The following is a 27,061-nucleotide window of genomic DNA, read 5'->3' on the forward strand; positions in this document are numbered from 1 at the left end:
GCAGTCGTGCCCAGAGAACGAAACATATTCTACCATGTTCCAGCACACAATCGTGCTCTGTAATTCGCCTGCGTTTACCTCATATGTAGCACTGATTTATACCACTAGTCTGGTGTTCTCATGCACAGCACACAAAATCATGTGTTGTGCATGAGCAACACGGTTGCACTCACGGTTGCTCGCACAACCGTGAGTGAAAGTTCGCCGCATAGCGAACTAGTGTGGGGAAAAAAAAAAAGGCAGGACCCGTGACATCTGTATCATACGATCCTCGAGCTCTGATATGAGAGAATGTGGGGACAGAATTTTGCTTGTGGAGGCTAGATGGGGGCAATTAGTTAATGTCTGTGTTAGCAGTGACACTCACCTCCTGAAATCAGGTGTTCGCGGCAGTGAAATATGCATATCTCGACTATTAATGAACCAGGTTGAAAAATTCTTGTGGCAGAACGCTCCCTAGAGGGCATGTAATAACTTCCAGCATATAAACAAAATTTGCTATGTGGCTTGGTGAGGGACCCTTTAATGCACTGAGTCTTGTGAAGAACACAATGCTGATGACTGCATTTGGCTGTGATGCAGGGCTGCTGAGCCGACTTGAGTCAGCTCCCGAAGAGGACCCCAAGGGGGCCGAGCCTGCCACCAAATCGCGAGTGGTGCGACGCAAGCGGCAGCGCTCAGAGTCATCGCCTGACCCTCCAGTGGTGCACAAGGTGCATGCCTTTTCTCTCACCATTATTGTGCATTAGTGGGCAAAGTGAGCTGTCTTTCTTTTGTCAAGTGTGAAAGCAGTTATGAGCTGTGATAGCGCAGCACGTCATGCCGCATGTGTACTGGGCGGGCTAACTGCCATGATCCATGTGACGTCACATAGCGATATATATATGTACGCCGGCACTGAATAAACTGATTCCATTCCCGTTTTGGCTGCGTGATGACGTTATAACAACTGGCGACGAGGGTCTTGCATACCCACATAAGCGACGGCCTTGGTCCTGCACGGGTGGACAGGCACGAACGGACGCAAGCGAGCGGAGTTTTCGTCCAGCTTCAAGGCGCTGCACGTGCTCCCGGAGTATGGCACTGCCCACCGAACACCTCTGCGGAGGAAGTACTCGGCCACAAGGAACGACAACGGGGCTTGGAGCTGGCAGCACGTCCAAGCAAGGAAACGCCAAACTGATGAGTAACGGATATATGTACTGCTGTCGAAATGCCGCCACTCGGAAAGATGTCCGAGTTTGACCCGAAAACGCAAAACTTCGAGTCGTACTTATAGCGTTTTGAACATTTCTTAACGGCTTATGATATCGTCGACGCAAAACGCCTTCCCGTCGTTTTGACAGTGATAGGACCAGAGGCTTACGAAGTACTGAGAAGTCTTGTTGTGCCAGCAGCCCCGGGAGAAAAGTCGTACGCAGAAGTTAAACGCCTTCTGAAGGAGCACTACAGCCCCAGGAGTTCCGTAATAGCAGAACGATGCAAGTTCAACCGGCGCCTACAACAGGAGGGTGAAAGCGTGGAGGGGTTCATCGTGGAACTTAAACATTTAGTCAGGAAGTGTGACTACGGTGACTTTTTGCAAGACGCCCTCCGAGATAGGCTGGTTGCTGGCATACGGAATGAAGAGACCCAACGTGCTCTTTTTGCTGAACGAGAGCTGACATTTGATGACGCTTGCAAAATCGCCATGGATAGAGAACTAGCGGCGCGAGACACTGAACAACTGCGGGCAAGAGAACGAGAGGCACCCGTGCTAGTCGTGAAAAGCCGACCACACCAGTATCGGAGACCAGCTAATCCTAAGCATGTCGAAGCCCGCAAGAACGAAAAATGCGCAAGATGCGGCAGCGGACATTCGTCGGAAGAATGTTGGTACAAAAACTTTATTTGTCGCAAGTGTTCAGCTGTAGGTCATTTGAAAAGCATGTGCCCAGTTGCTAGAGCGAAGCCAAAAAACATGCATGCACTCGAGTGTTCTTACGAGGACTCGGAGCAGGAACTGTACCGTGTCATTAACGCCAACCAATCATCTTACGAAGTGAGTGTGGGCATAAACTGAATATGCAAATTGACACGGGAGCGGCTGTCACAATTGTCCCGGAGCAAGTGTACCTGTCCGAATTTCCACACGTAAAATGTGAACCATGCAAAATGTCGCTTCGCCTGTATACTGGGGAGCAAATACAGCTAAAAGGGCAGTGTGACGTGGTGGTTAAGTACAACAATCAGTGAATGACTCTACCAATGATTGTTGTAAAAAACAACGGGAGGAAGTCGCCTGTACTAATGGGGCGAAATTGGTTAGAACGTTTGAAGCTTGACTGGCTATAAATTGGCCAGATTGCAGTTGAAGACAGAGTCGCGGTGCTAAAACAGAAGTACCCTTCCGTGTCTTCTAAAAAGCTGGGGACAATACAAAACTTTGAAGCAATGATTGTTATGAAACCAGGTACAGTTCCTGTGTTTTGCCGCGCTAGACCAGTTCCGTTTGCGTTGCAGGAAAGAGTTGAGCGGCAGCTGCGAGACCATGTGGAAACAGGCATGCTGCGTCCTGTAATGCGGAGTGTCTGGGCTACCCCACTTGTCACAGTTGGGAAGGAAAACGGCAGTGTCCGGTTATGCAGGGATTACAAGACTACAGTAAGCCCCTCTCTCAAAACAGATCATTACCCCCTACCCAGACCGGAGGACTTGTACACTGCCCTAGCAGGAGGAAAGGTGTTCAGTGTACTAGACCTTTCTTCGGCGTACCAGCAGCTGCCACTCACTCCGGAGTCACGACCCTTTTTGACAGTAAACACTAGTCTTGGGTTGTTCGAATTTCAGCGCCTTCCTTACTGGGTGGCAAGTGCACCCGCTATCTTTCAGGCAATGATGGACGAGGTACTTCATGGCATCCCACATGTAGGCTGTTATATTGACGACGTTGTCGTCACAGGGACAGATATCGGCGACTGCCAGGAGACACTAGCACGTGTCTTGCAATGCCTCAGTGAATACAACATCACACTTAACCTGGATAAATGCCGTTTTTTCCGGAAATCGGTTACATATTTTGGTCACACAGTGACTGAGCAAGGCATTTACCCTACCGACACCAAGAAGAGTGCAATCTTACAAGCCCCCGAGCCCACTACAGTTACAGACTTTAAGGTGTACTTGGGAATGTGGAACTTTTACTCAAAGTTTCTCAAGAACGCTTCGACAGTAGCAGAGCCGCTTTATCGGCTACTTAGAAAAGAACAAAAATGGTCGTGGACAAAGGAGTGCGGCACCGCGTTTAAAGATACGAAGCCCTTGCTAACAAGCAGCAAGGTGCTCACATTCTATGACGTCAAGAAACCGCTCGCAATGCTTTGCGATGCATTGTCATATGGCTTAGCAGCCGTTATCTTTCACGAGACGGCTGAAGGTGAAGAAAAGCCAATTGCTTTTGCTTCGTGTACACTGTCGGAAGCAGAAAAAAAAATACGCGCAGTGCGAACGCGAGGCCCTGGCGTTGATCTTTGGCTTAAAGAAATTTCACTGGTACCTGTACGGCCGAGAATTCACTATATATACAGACCACCAGCCACTGCCTGGGATACTAGGGCACGATAAGCGTATCCCGACTATCGCTGCCACGCATATGCAACGCTGGGCTTTAACCCTCGCAGCTTGCAGGTACCGGCTGAAATTTAGGAAAGGAAAAAATGTTGAAGTGGCAGACTCCTTGTCTAGGCTGCCCCAACCAGGACCGGTGAACGACGAGTCATCAGATTGCATGTCAATCTTTCAGTGTCTCCCGCTGACAGCAGAGGAGATTGCAAGGGTCTCAAAGCGAAGCTTAACTCTATGCCGTGTGGCACAATATACGCTAAACGGGTGGCCTAGACAGCAGGCAGATGAATTGAAATCTTACTATGTTCGCCGCGATGAGCTGTCACTAGAGCAGGGCTGCGTGACGTGGGGCGTAAGAGTCGTAATTCCGGAGCTGCTGAGGGACCGCGTGCTAAACATGCTGCACGAGGAGCACCCTGGCACCAGCCGCATAAAAATGCTAGCGAGGAGTTTCGTATGGTGGCCAGGAATCGATTTGGCCATTGAACAGTACGTTCAGCGGTGCAAAATTTGCCAAGCAGTTCAGCCAGCTTCTTGGCCGGTTCCTCTTCACCCTTGGCAATACCCAGCCCAGTGTTGGTCACACGTCCATGTAGATTTTGTACAGAAGGGTACAAACGTGTTTCTGTTATTGGTCAACTCATTCTCGAAATGGATTGAAGTATGGCCGATGTCGTCAACCTCTGCACAAAAAACATTGGAAAAACTTCGGCGTGCTTTTGCCACTTATGGCTTGTCCAAAGTATTGGTGAGTGACAACGGGCCACAGTTCACCTCAGAGGAGTTTGCAGAATTCATGAGCACCAACGGTGTAAAACACGTTCGTATTGCGCCTTATCACGCAGCGTCCAATGGTGCTGCAGAACGAACAGTACAAACCGTGAAAAAGGCCTTACTGAAACAGGTGCTCGAGCGTGAGGCCTCGGGTAAGCAGCAGACAGTACAGGAAAATATTGATAGTTTTCTGATGGCCTACCGGAACACACCGAGCAGTGTGACAAGCAAATCACCAGCTGAACTATTTTTGAGGTGCCCGCCACGCATAAAGCTTTCACTGCTCCAACCTGATTTTGCAAAATCCATGCGAGATAAACAAGAAAAACTAAAAGAGCAGCGCGATTTGTTTCGTGGGCAGGAGCGCAGCTTTGTGGTGGAGGACCGGGTGTTTGTGAAAACTGTGCGTGGTGAACGCATTTCGTGGGAAGAAGGTGTTGTGATCCAAATTGTCAGTGCTGTGACATATATGGGGAAAGTGCGCGATCAACTCCGGTTCACACATGCCGATCACCTGCGTCCTGGACATGCTGACCCCGGCGAGACGCCCCCGCACGCGGAGGTGGGTGTAAAACAAATGCCACCAGAAGGGCTACCGGCAGACGACCGCACTCCGACACCAAGACAACCGCAGGCAGACCAGGATGGTCCCAGTTCCCCTGGGACGCCGGCAGACCCCGATCGCAGAACAACACTAGAGCACGACGAATCAGTACCACCACCCACACAGCAGCCTGTACCGCAAGACTTGATGGAGTCGCACGTGCCAGCGGCGCCAGCTGCACCCAACTCGGAGGAACAGCCACCGCTACGTCGGGGTGCTCGTGTGCGCCGGCAACCGGACTGGTTTAGATCTGAAGACTTTAAGTAATTTCCTCTTAATCAGTCAGGTTGTAATGTTAAATTGTTAATTGCACTGTACCTAATCTTACTAGGTGTTATTCTAGTTAGCTAACCCATGTATTTAATTGAGCGGGAAGGAGTTGTGATAGCGCAACACGTCATGCCGCATGTGTACTGGGCGGGCTAACTGCCATGATCCATGTGACGTCACATAGCGATATATATATGTACGCCGGCACTGAATAAACTGATTCCATTCCCGGTTTGGCTGCATGATGACGTTATAACAGAGCTCTTCAAGTCTCATACTAGCATTGACTTGAGTTGGAAGGGCAGTGCAACTTTTGTACTTTCTTGCCTGGCTGCTACTTTGAGTGACTTTAAACGGGTGCTACTTTGTAAAAGCCATCATGAGGATATCTCCTCAGTATTTAACTACAGAAGCATATCTTAAAGGGGGCATGACACAAATTTTTTGATCATAATTTATTTTGTGCGAGGTAATGCTTGTGTGTTCAAGAACACGTTGGCAAAATTTTAGCGCACTTGAGCCAACACGCAATTTGTGATTCAACTTTTTATGTTACGCTCAAACGGCATAACAGTCGAGCAACACTGGCACGCTCACGTTAAGTCACTAGCTGCATGCTTGCCGAGTGAGCATGTGTATTCCTGCGAAGTATCGGCGTTGCAGCCGGGAAACGTTTGGTTTGTTCAGCCACCATGGTACCTATGCTGTGGGGTGCCAGAGCTAATGGAGAAAGGAGTGCTGCATACCGTTCTTCAGGTTCCCCAAGGAGCCCGTCAAGCATAAGGCTTGCGAGATGATTGTGGGCATGAAGGACTGGCACTCTTCTGATACTTTTATTTTGTTCTGGAAAGGCTTTATGCCAGACAGCTACAATGACGATTTGCACCTACCCACCAAGTTTCGGATACCTGTCAAAAAGCTGAGGCCACGGCCAGATGCGATGCCTACCGTGCTCACGCACTGACCCACCCACCCGGCAGGCAGTGGCCTGGCAAACGTCAGCCTTGCTATATTTTTTTAACCGATATTGGGTGCAATAAAGCAAGTTCAAGTAAAGGTTCAGCCAAAGCATACATTACGCAAAATCCTTGCGCCGCAGACACATTTGCCCGAGCATTTGTTTACGTATGCTGCACGCAACTACAGAGTGGAAAAAAAAAAAACTGTTTGCAATGCATCGAATGCATACCAGCAAACGATCTGCGGGCATAACAATTTGCATTGTGCAAAGCAGCACCAGACCTCATCTCCCGTAAATGGCTGGCTAAGCAGCGCAGCGTGCATGAAATATGATGAAATAAAGCTGTAGTGCTCAGGAGTGTGGAAAGACATAAACAGCATTTCGCGCAACACCTACGTCGCCATCTATGTTAAGTACGTTTGCTACGCTGTCTTCAACCATTGCCTCCAAGATTTGCATGTGCCAATCTCGGAGGCCGTGTTTCATCACTTGAGCTGGTGGTGATTGGGTTGAAGTCAAAATGCATGGTGTTTACGACGTCATCGCTGCTTTTGCTCCTCAAAGATTTGTCGATTGGTCCTTTGCGCAAAGTTGGCAGCGTCGAAGACATGGCACGCATTATCTGGAGCAAGTATGGAAACAAACGACCGCTGTGGTCCGACCTCGCGTGGTGTGGTGGCTGATTTTGTAGCAGATGATGGCTCGGTTCCATGCAGCACACGATGTCACACATGGCATGGCAATATGGCTGTTGGCATCGGAAGGCGGGGCTTAGGGTCTGCGAGTTCTGGCTCATATTTTGGACTGAAATGTGCTTTTACTGCCCAGTTTTAACACGTGTATAGCCATGATAGACCGTCTATTACAATTTCTTTTGGTAAACGGCAAATCGTTGGGTGAAACATTTCGTGCCCCCTTTAAGTGCTCGGTAAAACCCAGGTGTGCATCATGTTCACAGTTATGCTTTAATGAATACTAACCCTTGATGCGAAGAGTGCCCGACTGTAACAGTGGTGTTTCTTTTTACAGAAGGCCATGAAAGAGAAGATTGAACGCAAAAGGGTCAAGTTAAAAGGCATGGTGAGTGGCCTGTGGCTGGGTTTCCCAGCAGTATGTATAGTATGAATACATACAGTGAAAGCTAAATAATTGGCACCTCCTCAGTTCTAATTATCGGATGATGGGTAACAATGGGAACTGCTTCCAGCTGTCGGCCGGCAGCCGCTTTTCAATTCGATTGACATGTTCTCACCACCATGAAGTCTGAAGGAGCAGATGGTGCCTACCAGATGCTTTTTAATGCTACAGTGAAACATCGTTAAACCGTAGTTGGCCAACATGAAAATTGTAACAGCACAGACACATGCAACCACAAAGTAGCGACGTAGTTGGCCGGAGCTCGGAAAAAGTATGTGCTAAACAGTAGTACTGTTTAACCGAAATAGCATGAGATCGACCACTTACCCGTCAAAAATGGAACTCACAGAGGGTGCGATGAAAGGGGAAAAAAACATGCAGTATTTATTCACTTCGCGCAGTAAGTGTTATTTTCGTTTGTGCCGCAGTGGCCTAGCAGCGACAGCGGCCTCAAACTTACTGAAGCTGTGAGGCAGCTTTTCAGCCAGTTCCCTCTTCTCGGCAAATACTCGCATGGCAGATTCCTCGTTGACCTTACGTATTCCCTGTGCACGCGCACAGTGGCGCTGCAGAAGTCGCGGGGCGCCTTTTTTATTGTGGGGTGCTCTTCTCGTCGTGCCGATTGCATTCATGAGGCTGACGTAACGTGCAGCTTCTGCCACTGTCAGGCCTGAATCACCCATGCTGTCGCTTTCCGTGTCGTCCTCATCACTATTGCTAGCCGACACTTTGGCAACAACAGAGGCGACGATGGCGAAAAGTCAAACCTCGCAACCAACATCTCTTTGCGGTCGCAGCAGCGCTACTGCGCACCTTCTTCGCATTCCAAATGCCACACACCGTAGTCAAGTGCTGTCCAAGCGCGTGCGTCTGCCGGCCGTGAAGACGAACCGTGCATCAGCAATGGTCGCACCATACAGTCACATCTTGAGCCACAGTTCATCTTACCACCGCCACTGTCCGCGCATCACTTGCTTCTGTGCCGGTAACCGAACGGAAGATAGGGTTGATGGCTGGAGGAGCATGCTCGGTGGCGATGCACTCAAGTGAGCTTTTGCTTGTGCAAGTTGCCGCAGTGAGTGCACTTCTCAGCAAAACACCGTACCATCAGTGCTTCCAGCCAGGGATAGCGCTGGTGCCAGAAACCGGACTTGGCCTTGCCGTGAAAATGGTTTTACATTCCTCAGCATGCGGTGCTTTGGAAGCACAGTGGTCTTCACTAAGAGAAGGAAGCTGGGCTTTTTTGGTAAACCTGAGGTCTGTGCAAGCAATCAAGAGCATAGGGAAGGGTGCCGCTGCCCTTACAGACCTTTGGTCTGTGATGAATGTTTCGTACAGGGGGCTTCATCAAAAAAAATTTCAGGGTCACCTGAAAGCTAAATTCAGGCCTGCTGCAAGCAAATCTGCAACAAACGTGTGCGCTGATGCTGTTGCAGCTGTGAAAATAGTCTACACCGAAATGGACCCAACATTCCATAAGAACATCACAGTCATTTATGATGGTACGTGGGTGACCTGGGATCACAGTAGCCACATTGGTGTAGGGGCTGTAATTGAATTTTACAGTGGCTTGGTACTGGACTTTGTAGTCCTCTCGAAATACTGTCATGGGTGCACGTTGGGGCCAAAGCCAGGTGACAGTGATTATGATGTGTGGAGGCAGGCGCATCAATGTCAGAAGAACACGAACCTGAAATCCGGCAGAATGGAGGTGGAGGCCGCACTTGAGCTCTTTCGTCGTTCCTTGACAAAGAACAGTCTGCTTTACACCAATATCATGTACAATGGGGACAGCAGGACGTGCTTCGCACTGTCTGAGGACCAAACCTACGAGTTTATCCAGTACTCTAAAGAGGAGTGTGTAAGTCACGTTGAGAAAAGGATGGGGACCAACTTGTGCACTTTGGTCACCAAGAGCAGTGGAGACCAACCACTTGGTGGCCAAAGAGGCCTGACACAAGACCTCATAAAGAGGCTGACAAGCTACTATGGAATGACCTTGAAAGGCAGCGACAATGTGAAGGACATAAAGAGAGCAATCATGGCAACATTTTATCACATCACCTCTACAGATGAGGAACTGCTCCATGAGCTCTGTCCTGTGGGGCCATCAAGTTGGTGTAGGCATCGAGCAGCAGAAGCAAAAGAGGAACCGCAGCCTGCTCACAAGTACGGGTTGAAAGTGTGTAGCTGAAGCCATGTTGTAAGTTTTCCAGTGTCTCTCTGAGCCTCAGATGCTGGAGCATTGCAATGGGAAAAAAAAACTCAAAACGCAGCAGGAAGCCTGCACTCCGTGATTTAGTCAATCATGCCAGAGGATAAAAATGCTTCCCTGATTGCTGTAGAGACCGCTTTAAGTGAGGCAGTGTGTCGCCTCAACAGCGGCACCTTTCGAGCTTACACAGAGTTTTGCGCCTTGCTTGGCATAAAACCTGCAGGCCATGGTCTTTGTCGAGCGGCTGAGAAAGATGCCTTGAACAAGAAGAGGGCATACAAAGCACATGAAGGCTGGCATAAAAGATCCAAGAAGCCAAGAGATCAATCAATTTGACGCCTGCAACTACACGGCTGGTGGTTTCTAGTCTAATAAGTATGGCCCAAAACTTCGAACATCTTTTTCTCAAAACTTTCTTATACCATCAAGGTCAACTTGCAAAGCCAATAAATCGGCCACTGTTATGAATATTTTTACAGCATTTGTTTTTTACACTCGTTATGCATCACGGCACACAATGACATGCTTTGTTTTCAAAATAGTTGCTTCAATAATTCGTTATCTTTTGTTTTCATGGTCGAGATTTTCATGCAATTGGAGTAGCTGCCAAAGAATGAGAATATAAAAAAATTCTGTTAGGTTAAATATATTGCGGGAATCTCATTGTGTGCAGAACACATACAGGAGTGCTATCAATGTTTGCTTGAACTCCTAGCATCAATTTACAGGTGTGCAGGCATTTTGCAAAAAAAAAAGCAGAAAAATTTTGTAAACAAGAAAGCACTTGAGATATTACAGCCATATTTTCAGTTTTGTTTATGTGATATTACTGACACCTGTGCAAAATTTAAATAAAAAAGTTAGCTTTGATCCCCATGTCCCTTCTTAAAGAACCTTATTGGTATTCAGTAGAAAAGAATGTCACTAATTCATTGGTTTCAGAGGAACAAATGCACTTGATTCTGTGCAACAAAAATTGTATTAAAGAAAAAAAAAAAGATGTCCACATACTATTATTGAGCTGTCATCAGTGCTTACATACTAATTTGGTGTTCCCTTTAATAAGTGTAGACTGTACTATATATCTTGATTTCTATTTACCTAAGTTACTGGTGGCTTGCTAAATTCTTGTTATGCAATGCTAAGAGACTTCCAAGCATGTACAGCACCTTGTTTTCTTGCCCAAAATTTCTAAGCATTAAATTTTGTAAAAAAATTTACTGGTATTGGATATTTGATATCATTTTTGGATTTTTCAAAAAATTCAATTCGGTGTTCGAATTGAAACCTTCTATTCGGTCTGCACTGGTACGAACGGCCTGCAAGGGTACCGACCTGCAAAATTTTCCCAGCCAGCTGCAACATCGAGCATGGTGAGCTTCCCAGCAGCGACCATGGAAGCCTTTCCCACCTGCTGCGGCGACACGACGGTGTGCTCATGAATACCCCCTTGGCGCCGCTATGACTAAACGCAGTCGGCGGACCAAGTATTGTTGGTGAAATTGTCAACCCCTTCACGGTTCGATTGAAGCAGAGGGAATTCCCGGAACGACGTACTTTGCGGTGCCTTCTCACGGGCCTTTGAAGATGCCAGACAATGGACAGCCATGGCGGCCACTGTGTGAGGTCAGCTCGGGGGATTAAGAGGCCCCTGCTCGGGTCAGGCACCGTGCTTGCAAGAACCCACTCACCTCAGCGTGGTCAGTGAAACCTGTGTGGAAGTGTGTGTGTACCCCCCCCCCCCTGAAAAGGCAGGTCGGCTACGATGACTTGGAACGCTCCGAATTGGTAGCAGGTTGAACGGCCGTTTTTTCCTCACCTAGGGATCTAGGGAGGACAGATTGTTTAGAAGCAGCTGTTGTGCGGCTGCTGAGTGCGCATTCCTCTTTCAGTCATGTTAGACTGATGAACTGTAATGTTCTCACGTAGATACTGTAAATAAACCCATATTCCTCGTTCTCGAGAACAAGTCCTTCCTTTCAACAATGTCCTCAGTGTGGATAAGTTGGACGACGGCATGGGCCAGCTACTATCTATTTCATGCCCAACTTCAAACATTACAGCACGCACCCCTGATTCAGACAACCGTGTGGATGCACACACGGACTTAGTTAAGACAGCACTGCTAGACAGTGCGCTATAAAGTCTGACATAAAGTTGGGAAGCGTGAAGCCCAGCTGCATACCCGTCTCATACTTGACTCGTTTAGGCGTTGGCAATATGGTGCATCGTTACACTTATTCAGTGCTAATCGCATTAAGCTTGATAATCATCAGGGGAGTGGGTTGTGCAAATTTTTTTCTTTTGTTCAGATCTTTGCTATCTTTAGGCATGTGTGAATATTTTAATTTTAAATTTCAGTTCATTTCAAGCAACAATTGTCCAGGAGTCCAGTACTAAAGGCAGCATACCATATTTACACGATTGTAATTCGACCTCTTTTTTAAAATTTGAAAATCTGAAGTGGGGGGGTCGACTTACATTCGAAACCAAAACATTGCACTGAAGAAAACAAAAGTGAAACCAAGGGATATCAGGGGAGCTACAATTTTATGTTTGCTCAATGGCCCCACCCGTCGCTTTCCACTATCCCACAGGTTTGTTTGCTTTTTGGAAGTGTTTTTCAACATTTTTTAGAGTTTTACAGCGCACACAGCACTCATGGGGGGGGGGGGGGGAGGGTACGTTGATAGTTGATGGAAGCGCTGCTGTTCCATTCGTGGTGGCACCCTCAGAACGGCGGCGCTGGCGGGGAGTATCGGTAGTTCATGGAAGAGCAGACACTACTCGCGGCTTGCATGTTTCTCTTCCCCTGTAGCTCTTTAGTTTCATGCGTTCGATTTCACTGCCGGCCACTTGCTACTTCCGTGCTTCCTCAGTCATCATGAGTGTTCCGAGTCCACTAAACATTCTGCGCTCGTTCACAGCGGCATTGAAGAGGGCTGCCATCCTTTATACTGAAGAAACAAATAACTGCGCAGCGGGCCGCAAGTTCGATGTTTCTTAATAGGTAATGCAAGAGTGGCGACGGCAGCAAAGCTAAATTTTCACCTGTGATGGCAAGTGAAAAGGTTTCTGCGGGCCGAAGTCTGGATGCTTTTTGGAGCTGAAGGCCAATCTTGCGGTGGTCATTGCCGAAATGCGTGATCGGTCCCTGCCAGTGGCATGTGACATGGTCATGAGACAAGCCTGGGTCTTCGCCTTTAGGGACCTGCTCCGCCGTGAGTACGAGTGGCTGGCAGCAGAAGGCCCTGAGCTTATTCCAACAGGACCTGTCAAAAGAGCCTCCCTGACGGCTGTGTGTGGTTGGGCGTTTTCGCCGTGGACTTGTGTATGTATGCGAATGCGGAATTTCGCTGGACGGCAATGTGCTTCGGGACCGTTGCAGCAATGGCGATAGCAGCAATGGTGAGGAGGAGTAGTCCAGGGACCATGCCAGCTGGTACTAATAAATTTTCGTTATGGAATGCGCCCACCTGATATGGGGGGGTCGACTTACAATCGTGCAAATACCGTATGTGCCTGATGTGCATTGGCCATGAGGTGGCTGAAAAAATCGTACTCTATGAAGTGTCGAAAGAACAGTGAACCCTAGTTGTTTATTCAACATGCACTTTACATACTTGCAGATAAAAGAGTAGATGCGTGATTAGAGAGATTACTGTATGATTACTTATGCATTGATAGCTGGTGGGCTCTCAGCCTGTGAACATAATTGCGACACTTCCTGTTCATTTGCAAAATAAGAAAAATGCACCTTTCATAATATTCAACTGCACACCCAATATGAAATTGTTTTAATCCTTTCAGGGTCACTTTGTTTTTTAATGTGTCCCACAGAGTCACATGTTTTCATTGCAGGTTTAAATGCGTCAGAGTGACTTATTTCGAAAAAAGAGCAATTAATATTTTTGAGGTCTCAAAGTGACAAGCATTTTTTTAGTGTCTGCAGTTTATACATTGTTTATTGTTGAACAAATGGGTGAATGGTTAAACTAGCATAATTATATTTCAATGTCCTGTGTAATAAAATTCACAGGACATTGAAAAGCTGGGCTAGTGAGTAATCCTTGATAAACTGCTTCACAGTGCAAGAGAACGCACATACACAATGCACAAACACCACGAAAAAAAATGAAACCTACCCTATTAGAGCACAGCTCTTAGTGCCCATTCCTGTGTTGAGCGTCGGCAGCGTCCGTCGGTGTAACCGAGAGAAAGAGCACAGCAAAAAATTAAAGAGCGAATGGGGAGCCCTGCGCTCCCCATTCGCTCAGAATAAAGACCGCAAGAGCAAAGAGAGCGCAAGGAGGAAAATTGAGGAGGAGAGTATGGCAAAAGGGGAGGAGGAAATCGAAGTGCTGCATGAAACGTGCTTCATGGTGCTGCCCAGCCATGTGGCGAACGTGTCCACCGCTACCATACATGAAAATGAAGGCGTGGGCTTCGGACCCATTGCGCAAGCGCCACTTCGCCTGTATTGCAGCCGCCGCCACTAGAGAATGTGCTCCACACCAGCCACGCGTTCATGCTTTCTTTCTGAACAATGACCGTCGCAACGGCTTGAAATGCCTTGGCTGCCGCTGCTACTAAATGAGCTGCTTGAGCAGAGGCTCAGCGTCGCCGCCGAGAGTATCCTGTCTCTCTCTCAGAGTAAAATTCTTTGCCACAATATATTGTGAACTCAAAACACCTAAACAGCTAGGCTCAAAATTAGCATTAGGGAGTATTGTAATTGTCACTAAATTTTTATCTTGCAAATACTGCTGAAGTAAAAATTCACATAAGCTAATGCTATTTATTTCTTCTGACGGGCACCCACAGAGGACTTATATGTATGTTTTGAATAGGTTTCACTACCCATATGTTGAGGTATTTCATTTCATTTTTCGTTTTCATCATGTGTTGTGGCGAGCATAGCATTTCCAACTTAAACCACTAGAGGGAGCTCTGGCACTGCAATCAGAAATGCAGTTGTTTGCTTTAAATCAGGGGTGCAATCAGGACTCGACGTGAACCGAAGGTCAGTGGGTCGCCTCGCATTGGGCGCTCACGAGAAGACTACAAATGAAGCTGTGCAGGGGGATATGGGCTGGACTAGTTTTGTAGTGAGGGAAGCTCGCAGTAAAATTGAGTATGAAGAACGGCTGAGGAATATGGAAGAAAGTAAATGGGCTGGGATAGTGTTCAGGTACCTGTACAGGCAAAACATTGATTCACAGTGGAGGAAAAGAACTTGGAAGCTTACCAGCAAGTATGCGGCCTGTGGGAGGGGGGGGGGGGGGCGCAACACAGCAACAAAGAAGGTCAAGCGGAAAGTCAGAGAGGCTGAATTAATCTCATGGGTGGCGGCAGTGGAAAAGAAACCTGCCATGAGTAACTACTTAAGAGGAAAAAAAGAAATCGGGAAGGAAACAATTTATGATAACTCAAAGGGAAGCTCATTACTTTTCCAAGTGAGATTGGGATGCTTTAGAACATGCACCTAAAAGTGAGATATAAGAAGGAAGAAAAAGCATGTGCTTGCTGCGGTAAAGCTAGAGAGACTATGGAGCAGGTTTTATTGGAATGTGAAGACGTCTACCCAGCGGTCGATTTAGACGCCACAGGCCTCCTTGAAGCCCTTGGGTTCAACGAGAGCAGTGGAAAAGTAAACATGTCCGCAATAAGGATTAGTAAGAGGCGATAGGAGGATTGGTGGATGAAACGTAGGGAAACGCCAAAAAACGGGGATGTACAAAAGCACAGCTCGAAATAGAGGATCAGAAAATTTGGGTGGGGTAGTTCATCGTGTTTTTTTTTTTTCTCTTTTTTATTGTTTAACGTAAATAGGACATTAGGCAGTACAATAGCAAGAGCTTGATGGCGCAATCCACCGCCCCGTTCCAAAGGGGACGCTCATAACATCTATCCATCCATCTATGTTCAGCTACCATGCAGATGACGGTTAGTGCATGGATTTGTGTTGTGGCTTCCTTTAAACATTCTTTTGGCTTTACTTCCTGCACTTTATCTGCCTTTATCGGCAAAATACCATCTCTCATGAGTTATTACTATATAAAATGCGAGCTATAAAGGTTGATGACATTGTGATAAATGTCATTGTTTATTACCTTAAAGAAAGAAAACAATGGGTTATCATTAGTAAAAAAAGAAATATCTGCTGAAATTACTTTGGGTTTTCACCTGGACTCGGCTCTGGGGCCACTTTCTTTTCCTTATCTATGTGAATTATATTGCTTCAAATGTTTCCTCCAACAACAGGTTGTTTGTGGACTGCCTACTCTATAGAGGAATACGGTCGAACCCGACTATATCAAACCCGTTTACATCGAATTATTCTATATATTAAACAATTTCTGGTCATGGTATAGTTACAATGAATACATATAGCAAAAATTATGCTTACATCAAACAAATGTAGCAGCGACTCCCGATACATTGAACGTCAAGCGGCGGAAATGTGCCCCTAAAAGTTGGCTTTCCCTCGTTGTTGCGGAGAAACCCGGCAGCGCAGCTTTATCCAACCGCTCTCCCTACCGTGACTGCACTGTTCAGGCGAGCCGTCGACACACCCCAGCAAAAAATTATCCTGGCCCACCCGCAGCGCTTGCTCAAACAGCCAATCAGAGGCTCTTGTGCTCTCGTCGTGCAAGATGGCGGAAGTGCGAGTTGTCTCGCTGCTTTTCTGGTTCATTGTGTCTGCGCCTTGTGGGCCTACTCCCGCAGTGTTGCTGTGTAAAGTGGCAGAATTTGAGTTTTGTCGTGAAGTTCGAAATCATAAATCAGGTCGAATGCGATGAGAAGTCGCATGTCCCCGCAGCGTGCAAGATTCCGAGGAGCACTCGCAGCTTAATTAGGGCTAAAGTGGCCAAACTTGTGACCTGGTGCACGTGACGCCCGATGCATACGCATGGCCGTATATGAGTGGTTCTTCATACGTGCTGGTTTCCGCGTGCTTGTTGATGACTGTAAATTCTGATGAATGCGACGAAGCCGCTGCTGTTGTTGCCAAAGTTCGGATCGAGCTGTCAGAATTCCCGGAAGCTGTTGATGAATCAATGGTGGACGAGTTTCCGAGCGCAAATGATGGTGTCACAACCACGGGAGAGCCCGAAAACTAAGACTACATTGCCGACATCGTACCGAGCACAAGTGAAAGTGGGCACTATGAGGAAAGCAACGACGGTCCTTTGCCCACATCTTCCGAAGTGATTGGTGCACTCGTACTAGTCCGATGCTTCTGCGCAAATGCGGAAGGTTGCAACCTCAGCTGCTCCGGCTCCTTAGACAATGTGTAGAAGTGTGTGCGTTGCAAGCAGCGAAATTGCCCAAGCAGAAGAAAATGCAGGGCTATTTCATGCGAAACTGAGCTAGTGTCATCAGTAATCAATAAAGTTAATTTATAAATGGTATGTGCTTTTATGAGACCCAATTATTTATCAGGCCCATATCGAATTATGCTCTATATCGAACTGATAGGCGTCTTTTTTTTTTTTTTGCGAGTTCAATATAGTTGGGTTTGACTGTACAAGATGCAAAAAAATGCAGTGTTCCTTTAGCAGGATCTACATGATATCAGCTTGTAGAGTGAAACGTGGAATCTGGCATTAAATACTAAAAAATGCTACCACATGACCTACTATATATTGAAACGTTGAATCAATGCTAACTACAAAATAGGTCAAAGCACGCTTAGATAAGTATCTGATGTTAAAGTACCTAGCGCTAGCACTTTCGTAGGACCTGACTTCAAGACCTTGTAAATCGTCAGTTTTAGCATCTTTATCCAATTATCATGCCATCATTGTCATTCCAGCTGTCATTCCCTTCGTCACGCCATCGTTGTCGTACCATCAGCGTCATCCTAGCATCGATGTCACGTTGTCATCACGTCATTGTCATACCATTGTCGTCACTCCAGTGTCGTCATCCCAGGGTCATCACATTGTTGTGATGGCATTGTCATTGCTATATCGTAGTCTTTTTTTCGTAGTGGTTCCGATGTCGTCATGCCATTGTCATATTCACGCCGTTGTGGTTGTTCTATCATTATTATTCCTTTGTCTTCATGCGTGGCATATGCACTGAGCGCGCTGAGTCACATACCTCAGGACCTTATTAAAGTTTTGCATCCATTCATCCATTGTATACTTCATAGAGCATACATCAGGCTCCGTTCTGCAAAAAAAAAATTTTAGTTCTACCTGTTCTTGCTGTTGAGATATCGAGGCCTTAATATTGCGTGGAGTCCAAAATTTGTGTTTTGAGAAAAGTACAAAAAGCAAGCAGCAATAGATATGAGGGAACATTGCATCCAGAAGAACCATTTTTGATACTTGCTCTAGACACATGAAACTTTCAGGACACATCCAGTCTTGTGTGCTGCTTATAAATATGCAATTAGATGTTTTCTGAGGTCAATAAAAAAATAGTAGTTACAATTCTTCTTGTGGAAAAATTTGGGATGCAATTTGCAAAAAATGTACTGCAACAACATAGCTAAAATTAAGTAGCTAGGTTCCTGGATGTTCAAATACTGCAAGTTAGCACTTGGACATTTGTATCTATACTTTAGCCAGTGTTATGAAATTCTAAAGTTGCAGCTTTAAAGTGTGAATTCTTGTAAGGTGATTTTCTACAAGATTCTAAAACATTTTAGTGTCCTATGACTCTATATCATAGTTTTTGTGCACTCTGACTCTCCTGCATTCAGGGAAAAAACAAATACAAATGAATGAGTTGTAGGGACACAGTGCTGACCCCAAAATTTGAGGCTAGAAAAGCTATACCTGATAAAAAAAACTAGGGAAATATAATTTTAACACGAACCCACATACGCGCGAGAGGCATGGGAATAGGCATCGGTACATCGCCCGCAGTCTTCCAAGTAAACCTACACGTAGGGCTAAAGGGCGATGGTTAGCTCTGCTGCTGCATTATTGCCGATGCAGTATGAAATAGCCTGACACAGTGACTAATCTCTGGCGCGATCTTATCGGCTTGGCTGAACCTTGGGATAACCTCCTGCGCTTTCTTGCCATAGGAAGCAGAGATGGCTTGCACTTCACTTTTCGTGGGTGCGTGTTCGGTTTAAGTTTTTTTAGAGAGGGTCGATTTGTTGCTTCCGCTCGAAATACGATGAACACAGAAACGGCGTATCAGCGGTTTTTTTTATGTGACCCACTGCCAGGCCTAGCAGACAAACTCATTTGCTAGGCCTAGTTGCCATGGCAACAACCAATCAGAAGGCGCCTCTCAGCGTGCGAGTGCTCTGAAATAATAGGAGAATTGTGTGCATACTGAGCTTCATCTGACTGGCCCCTGATTGTTTTACGTTTGCTCTTTTTCTGTGCTGCCATCGTCTGTAAGGATGAGGGGAAATGAAAGGGGGAACATTGAGGGCTTTCGAACAATACCAAAATGGCTGCGCTCAGCAGCGGGAAAGATGAGAAATATCTTCGTGAACTCCGGTGTTTCTGCACGATTTCGGGGTCCTTTCTTGCCGTCCACACTGACAAATCCTCCGAGCACAAAGCTATTGCAGAGCAAGTCAAGGAGATGATGAACAAAAGTGTCGTTCAAGAATCGTCTATTCCCTGGGCAGCCCCAGTAATCCTAGTCCAAAAAAAAAAAAAAAAAAAAAGATGAGTCCTGGGGATTCTGCGTGGATTATAGATGTCTAAATGCAGTGATGAAGGAGGATGTCTATCCGCTACCGCGAATCGATGACATCATTGATTGCTTACACGCTGCTTCTTACCAACGCCTCCTCTAACTATATATATGCCAGTCAAACGAGCGGCGAGAGCACTGCCGAACCCTTTCCTACCACCCTCTCAGGGCAGCCACCAGAGGCGCTGAGGTCCGACGCTACGTTCCCTCGTGGTGTTGCGGTGTGCCGCACTCGTGGTGCTGCGGTGTGCTTATTGTGTGTCCTTGCTTGTTCCAAGCTTTTCGAGGCTTCTCTAATGCTAAATACTGCAATTATGCGGTATTGCTGCGTTCCATTGTGGCACGCAGAGTCAGCATAAAAAGGAGCCAGGTGTCCCGTTTCATGAGATACCTGCCAACTTCAACGCACAGGCATGGTGGCTCAAAGCAATTTCCAGGAACAAGCGGGAGCCAAATTCTACTTCCAATTATTCAGTAGTGTGCAGCCTGCATTTCAACGCATCGGACTTCAAAGATAATTGCAACATTTTCTTTGGCTACCCTTCGTACATGAGAAAGGCTCCCGCAACCACAAGAAGTGATGCCAGCATTCGGAAACGTAAGCGAGAGCCTTCAACAGATGGTTCGTCAAAGCTATGCTCGGTTGACGGGAGTACCAGTGGAACAGCTACATCAAGCATTGCCTCTCTAAGCAGCGAAAGTGGATGTACTCCATACAACGGAAGGCAAGTTGGATATGAGTGTGCCTTGACCAACGCATTCTACTTAAATTGAGGATGACGCAACGAGCTGTGGAAAGAAGAATGATAGGTGTAACGTTAAGGGATAAGAAAAGAGCAGATTGGGTGAGGCAGGGTGTCTACCAAACGGGAAAACCGTGAAAACCGGGAATTCTCAGGGAAATTGAACAGTCTGGAAAAACTCAGGGAAAACTCAGGGAATTTGTGCTTCTGTCAGGTAAAATTAGCTGTAACTTTATTGAAAGGGAACGAAACTCGTGGTAATGCTGGCTCCAGTAACAGAGGAATCGCAATGAATCGTCATTGACGCCGTGTCATCGGCATGATGTATTGCCAGAGTAGTTAACGACCGATTTTCCAAACGCTTTTTCAGACATGCCCGATAATTTGCACGGCTTTGCGGCACCACCACGTACTCCATGTAGTAAATGTATATTGCCCTGACTGCAGGTCTGAAATGGCATTATTCAAAGCCGCCACCACCGCCATTTTGATTATCTCGCCGCCTCGAACGTGCCATAGCACTATCGCACGCAGATCCGCCGGCAGCCGTAGCCACCACCACGGCAACGTTAGGCCTAACTGCTTCTACGTTCGCTGTTAAGCTTCTTGCCGTGCGGTGCGGTGTTTTTCATTGAAAGAATTCGCCGGTGTCAGCAATGGCACCAACACCACGTTTGTAATCTTCGCCATTGGCTTCGAAGCTCGCAGAGTACACACAGCGCGTTTCGTAATGCCAGTCTTCGAAAGTTAGCTTCGCCTCATTACAGCAGTGTTAGGCGGTGAAGCTTAACAAGTGTGGGAAGGGGCAATTGCACGCAGTATGTATTCCTTAAATATACGCGCGTGCACCCCCATCTCCTGTCACAGTACGAGCACTGATATGCCTAATAAATGTACTGGCAGGCCTTAAGAACTTTTGCGGACGTGCCTGTGCCAATTTTAGCCCTTATAGGCAGTTAGAGACATGCATTCATTTTTTTCGGACTGCCCGATTTTTCGGATGTTTTTGCGGCCCCTAGGGAGCTCGAAAAATCGGACGTTGACTGTACAACTGACCAAGAGGATGCTTCAAATGATCCATGGGGTGAACGTGTGGCAGAAGGAGGATGAGAATAGGAAGGACCGGTGTCCTGAGGAATTAACGGGAAATGAAGCGTGCCGCCACCTCTTTGAAGGAGCTTGAGCTCAAAAAACAAAGCGTTGGCTGATGCCGAGATACAGGTGTCCCTCATTCAAACCAAAATAGGCTATCTAAAGCAGTGAAACCCAACACTGAGATGTCGTGTACGGGCTGAGAGTATGTCAGGACAGTTGAGGTTGACTTGCCGGCTGCTGAGAGAGAATCGTAGTTGTGACAAAGTTCAGGCCTCATACCGATGAGCTTGCTATCAGTTGATAGAAATAGCTCATATTGAAAAATATTTACTTACGTATGCATCTCCTTTTCATTCGTATTTGAAAATGTTCGACTCAATTTGGAATAGGTTTTACCATTTTTTTGCTGCGCATTTTACTAACATCTTCCTTCTGTTTTCTTTTTAAATAAAATAGATATTACTCCTTACTATTCAAACTGGATTAAGTCGTTTTTTTGTTTCAACGTGCTTATTAGAAACCTGGAAAACTCAGGGAATTTGGAAATGTCAGCTTAGTAGACACCCTGTGAGGGAACAAACGCGAGTTAATTACACCTTAGTTGAAATCAAGAAAAAGAAATGGGCATGGGCAGGGCATGTAATCAGGAGGGAAGATAACGGATGGTCATTAAGGGTTACGGACTGGATTCCAAGGGAAGGGAAGCATAGCAGGGGATGACAGAAAGTTAGGTGGACAGATGAGATTAACAAGTTTGCAGGGACAGCATGGCCACTATTAGTACATGACCGGGGTAGTTGGAGAAGTATGGGAAAGGCCTTTGCCCTGCAGTGGGCATAACCAGGCTGACGATGACGATGTCATCGCAGATGAAAGTACAGCATGGTGTTGCTTAATCAACGCAGCGACTCCGGATGCTGTGCACGCTCAAAGCAGTCCCAAGGACACAGGTGAGGCAGATGCTAATTTTTCAAGTCTTATGAAACTGCCGCAGACCAAAGTTTATGCAAGATGCTCTTACAGTGTGCAAACGTTCACAACAGCATGCTGTTCAAGCGTTTTTGTCGAACATAAACGATGGCGGGGAAAAGCGCGTGCACTCAAAAAAGAAGGAATTAAATGCTTCAGAGGACTGTAGATTCCTACAGGAAAGAGCTCCAAAAACTCAAAGAGCAAAGCTATGTGAACACATTTTTGGAAGTTGCATCCGATACGGAAGAGGGAAATATGAAGGCGATGTTTCTTCTGGACCACATAAAGAACTACAAGAAAAAACGGCCAGCATGGTCTGAGCCAACAGTGAGACATTGCATCATTCTAAGAAACTTGTCTGCCAAAGCCTATGAACATCTAAGGTCCGAGGAGCCGCTTAACCTTCCATGCCGAAATACCCTGCAGAAATATATTGGCACAATATCTGGAGAAATCAGATTTAGTGAATTGATGTGCTGTCGGCTACAAGCAGAACTTGGAATTGTTACGTTGTCCGGAAGCTAAAAGCATGTGGGCTTGTTGTGGATGAAATGAGAATCCAACAAAAGCTGGAATCTCATAGGCAAAGAGACGCTTTTGTTGGGGAAGTTGATTTCAGTTTTGACCTACAGCATCTTGTTCCTGAATCAGAAAACTGCACTCTGGCTAACTCTCTTGTGCTTCCTGCTTTGCGGCCTGCATGGGAAATTCAAAATACCAGTTGCTTACTTTTTTACAAAGGAATGCACCGGCGAGCAGCTTGCCACTTGCATTCGCCACGTCATCTGGAGAGTAGAAGATGTTGGATTTTATGTCGTGCGTCTTGTTACCGACAACCACCGGATCAACGTCGTTGCGATGGGTGTATTCTGCTAAGGGGAGACGAAAGCACTTGCTCCTCACCCCTCTGATCCCATGAAACCTCTATTCCTTGCCTTCGACCAAAGTCACATTGTGAAAAATATAAGATCGCAATTCTTGGCGAAAGATATTGGTGGCTCGCAAAAAAATATCTTTCAAGTATTTGAAGACATTGTACAGAATGCAACAGCACTCGACAATACGGCGTACAGTTCCTTTTGTGCAAGCACTTGTATCTCTCAAACATCGAAAAAATTAATGTGCGGTCAGCCGTGCAATTGTTCAACGTTCCAGTAACGGCAGCATTAGGCTACCTGAAGGATGAGGCTGGCCATACTTGTGATGCAGAGTTCATTCACTACAGCAGGGCCAACAACATACTTCATGAAAGTCACACAGAAGTGGTTTACTCTCATGGTAGTGAGCAACTGTCGAAAACACATTCATCGAAATGATCCTAACGCACGTCAATTCACATCAGTTGATGATGAGAGACTGAGATCGCTTGAATTCGAATTTTTTGCTTACGTGGAGGAACTCAGAAAGAAGAGCAAACCTGAGAACTTTCTCACAAAGGAAACCTACCATGCACTCGTGATAACAACGAAGTCGAATGTCGAGTGCATTCGACATCTGTTTCTTGCCAGAAAGTTTGAGTTTGTGTTGACGAGAAAAATGGCGAATGACCCAATTGAATTTTTGTTTCTATTCCTGTGCAGAAGTGGTGGGTGCAGTGATGTGCTAGATGTGAAAAGTGCTGTATACGGGCTGGGGAAGATGCCCAAGTCTGGAATTGTTGCTGCTTCGGGTGACTTGCAGAGTTCATCCTCTTTCTCAGCCAAAAACTAATTCCAGCTAACCAGCGCTACCACCCGCTCAATGAAGCGATGGAGAAGCTTCTCAGTGTAGCAGAGGAGAAACTGTATGACCAATCCGTCAGCACAATGCCGCTCGTTTCAAACCTGGACATGGCCAGTGTAGCTTTAATAGCAGGGTTCATCGTTTGCACAGCAAGTGAGCGAATTCCATGCGGAAATTGCATTTCGCTCTTGCAGGTGCCTAAAAGCAACAATACCCCACACGGTCTCATCGCTCACCAGGGTTGAGGAGGACTTTACTACCCGAGCGAGGAGCTGGTAAATGCTCTGAGAGGGCTTCGGAGATTTGCTGATACCGTGCTCAACAACAGAAGCTCTATTGCTAAGCCATTAAAAGTCTGCGTTGAAAGAAGCGTCCGGGCTCTTGTGGAACTTCCTGTTCTCCGTTGCGAAAAGTGCGATGAAAAGCAAAGAAAGATGGTTCTGCATATCATCGCAAAGAAGTTTATGAAGCCCATTTTCACGAACTATGCCGTTGAAGTGACGGACAGAAACGGGGCGACAAAGCTTCTTGAGCGGAAACCATTGTCCCGCAAAGTGTTGAAGCTATAGCTGGCCATCTCTGTGAAGTCGTGATGTTGTTCTTCATGAGGAAGTAGACAATGCGTAATCATTTTGCTTGCCGACACTACGAGTGAAGTAAACGCAGTTTATACGCGTACTTGTGTCTCTACCACGCGGCGTCTTTTATTTTTGCATGTTTACCGAACCAGACCGATAGCTCTTCCTGCTTGGTGCCGTGCCGGTACTCCAAGCTCTTTATGATTTACTTGGCACTGATGCGAAATATATTTAACGTCTACATGGGATAATCTGCTAGCAGCCACAGCAAGTGTTAAATTTTAATGCTCGAAATGTTGAGCGAGAAGTTGCTGCTGTGCCCTGCCCATTGGAATGGCCCTTCCCGACCCATATAAGTGCTGCGTGAGACAGTGTCAGAGCGTGGCGCCACCCCTCAGTGAAAGCGCGCAACTTCGCGGCGGAACACCAACAATGGGAGAGCGAGCCGTCTGCCTGGCATCTAGTTAGAAAAGGCACTGTTCTTACTTCTCAACAGTTGATCTGCGATCGGGGCATTGGCAAATGCCTATGGACCCTGCCGACAAGGAAAAGACCACTTTCGTGACTCTAGATGGCCTATTTGAATTTAATGTTATGCCTTTTGGCCTTTGCAATGCTCCTGCCACCTTCTAAAGATTCATGGACACAGTACTACGTGGTCTAAACTGGGAGATATGCATGTGTTACATCGATGATGTTGTAATCTTTGGCTGCACGTTTGAAGAACATAACGAACGTCTCAGCTGGACTGGTTCTAAACTTTAAAAAAATGTCGGTTTGGCGAATGTGAAACACTGGTCCTGGGACACTTAGTCGACAAGGATGGCGTCAGACCTGTTCCTCGTCAGATTGAAGCGGTGAGCTCCTTCATGCCACCGCAGTCAGCATGAGAACTTCGTTCATTCATTGGCCTACGTTTGTATTTTCGTTGTTTTGTTCCCCGGTTTGCTGACATTGTTTACCCGTTGACAAGTATTTTGCGACAACATGCTGCATTCAATTGGACACCAGAGTGTGCCGCATCATTCTCTCAACTGAAGTTTATACTAACATCAGCACCCCTTTTGCATCACCTCAGTCCATCTTGCCCGGCTAGAGTTCCCACTGACCCCGCAGGGGCGTCTGCGTCAGCAAGCGTCTGGTGTGTTGCGACACAACGTACCCGAGCACACGAGGATTGGCCCCTCCTGCGTGTAGCCGTGCGCGGCTTAGCCGTGTCCGGGGAAAGGTGGATCCTGGGGGTTTCGCTGATGCCGGGTGTTCGGACCTTTAAGGCCCCCCAGCGGAGGCAACACAGCTCTTTGGCCTCTGCTTCACGTAGACGGCACCCCCGGACTGACCCACCCGGGGGAAATCGGCAGTTGCCTTTTCCTGTCCTCCTCTCCAATCTTCGTCTTTCTCTCTCGCCTTCTTCATCTTTCCTGTCTTATCATCACTTATCCTCACTTCCTAGTTTCCCAGCGGCAAGGGTTAACCTTGTGTAGCTGGCCAGCCTTGGTTATGCTGTATTTGGTTATAGCAGCGATGTACGGCTGGCGTTGGCAGGGTTTCTCTAGCAGGAACTTCTGTCTTGTCCCCCTGTTGGGCTCCATGGTGGGTGGTCGGCATCGCAGCCGAAAACCCAACTGTACCTATGGAAAACGCGTTTCCTAAACTCCCTGATCGCCCTCAGAAACGAGGGCGCACCGAAGAAGTCTCAGTTTTTCGGACGGCAAGTCCACAATTTTCCTCGTTCTCACGTGATCCACTCAAAAAAACCAGCTAAACAAGTGCGAACAATCTCACCATTCCTTGTATCGAAGACTCTTACCGAAGTGTTTGGTCCAGGATATAAGGCTTCGAGGATGGCTAGCGGCGACCTCCTCTTGGAGCTCCGCGATAAGAAGCTATTTGAAAAACTGCCTAAACTAGTATCATTTGGAGAGACCCAAGTAGTAGTAACCCTGACCACACGATGAATACCTCCCGCGGCGTTGTCTCGGACGATGATTTGCTGGAGCTCACTGAGGCTGAGCTCTTGGAGGGCTTCAGTGAACAGAATGCTATAAATGTCAAAAGAATTAAAATGAGACGAGATGGCAAAGAAATCCAAACCAAACACTTGATAGTCATCTTCGGTTCGAGTGTCCTGCCCAAGTCAATCGAGGCCGGGTACATCAAGCTTCGTGTCAGGCCGTATGTGCCCAATCCTCTTAGATGCTTTAAGTGCCAAAGGTTTGGCTACAGTTCACAGAACTGTCGAGGCCGGCTGATATGTGCCAAGTGCAGTGACAATGAACATTCCTCCAAAACGTGCCAGAAAACTCCACATTGTGTCAACTGTGATGGCGAGCATGCCGCATACTCGAGGTCCTGCCCGTCTTGGAAAAGAGAAAAAGAAATTGTGACAATCAAAGTCAAAGAAAACATATCTTTCAAGGAGGCACGTAGGCGGGTGTCATACCTGCCTAAGAGCAGCTTTACCGATGTGATGCGTCAAGGGGCAGCGACACAACGGCTTCCGGTGGCTGTCCGACCCGCAAGCAGTGAGTCGGCAGTTACGCCACCTGCCCCCGCGGCGGTTGCAGCTAGCACTGCTCCGTCACCCCAGCAGACTGGGCCATCTACCTCCAAGCAGGTGACCTTGAAGGTCTCGTCCAACGCGCCGAGGCCCTCACATCAAGCAAAGTGCTCGGAAGAGCACGTGTCCAGCGCCTCGCTAGAGGCGATGGA

The 27,061-nt window shown here is 47.0% G+C and overlaps 1 protein-coding gene across 6 annotated transcripts in view; it reads left to right on the forward strand.

Annotated features, from left to right (window-relative positions):
* The window catches only part of LOC135896103 (inactive histone-lysine N-methyltransferase 2E-like), a 458,065-nt gene that overhangs the window by 132,059 nt on the left and 298,945 nt on the right, over nt 1–27,061 (forward strand). For all 6 annotated transcript variants that reach the window (XR_010562591.2, XM_070541359.1, XM_070541357.1 and 3 more), the window contains exons 5-6: nt 583–713; nt 7,242–7,292. Coding sequence is in view for 5 of the 6 variants with exons in the window: in XM_070541359.1 (XP_070397460.1) it covers nt 583–713; nt 7,242–7,292 (182 nt within the window). In the remaining variant the exon portion in view is untranslated. The remainder of the gene's footprint in view (nt 1–582; nt 714–7,241; nt 7,293–27,061) is intronic.

This window comes from Dermacentor albipictus, chromosome 6 (genome assembly GCF_038994185.2).
Source record: "Dermacentor albipictus isolate Rhodes 1998 colony chromosome 6, USDA_Dalb.pri_finalv2, whole genome shotgun sequence".
Classification (NCBI taxonomy): domain Eukaryota; kingdom Metazoa; phylum Arthropoda; class Arachnida; order Ixodida; family Ixodidae; genus Dermacentor; species Dermacentor albipictus.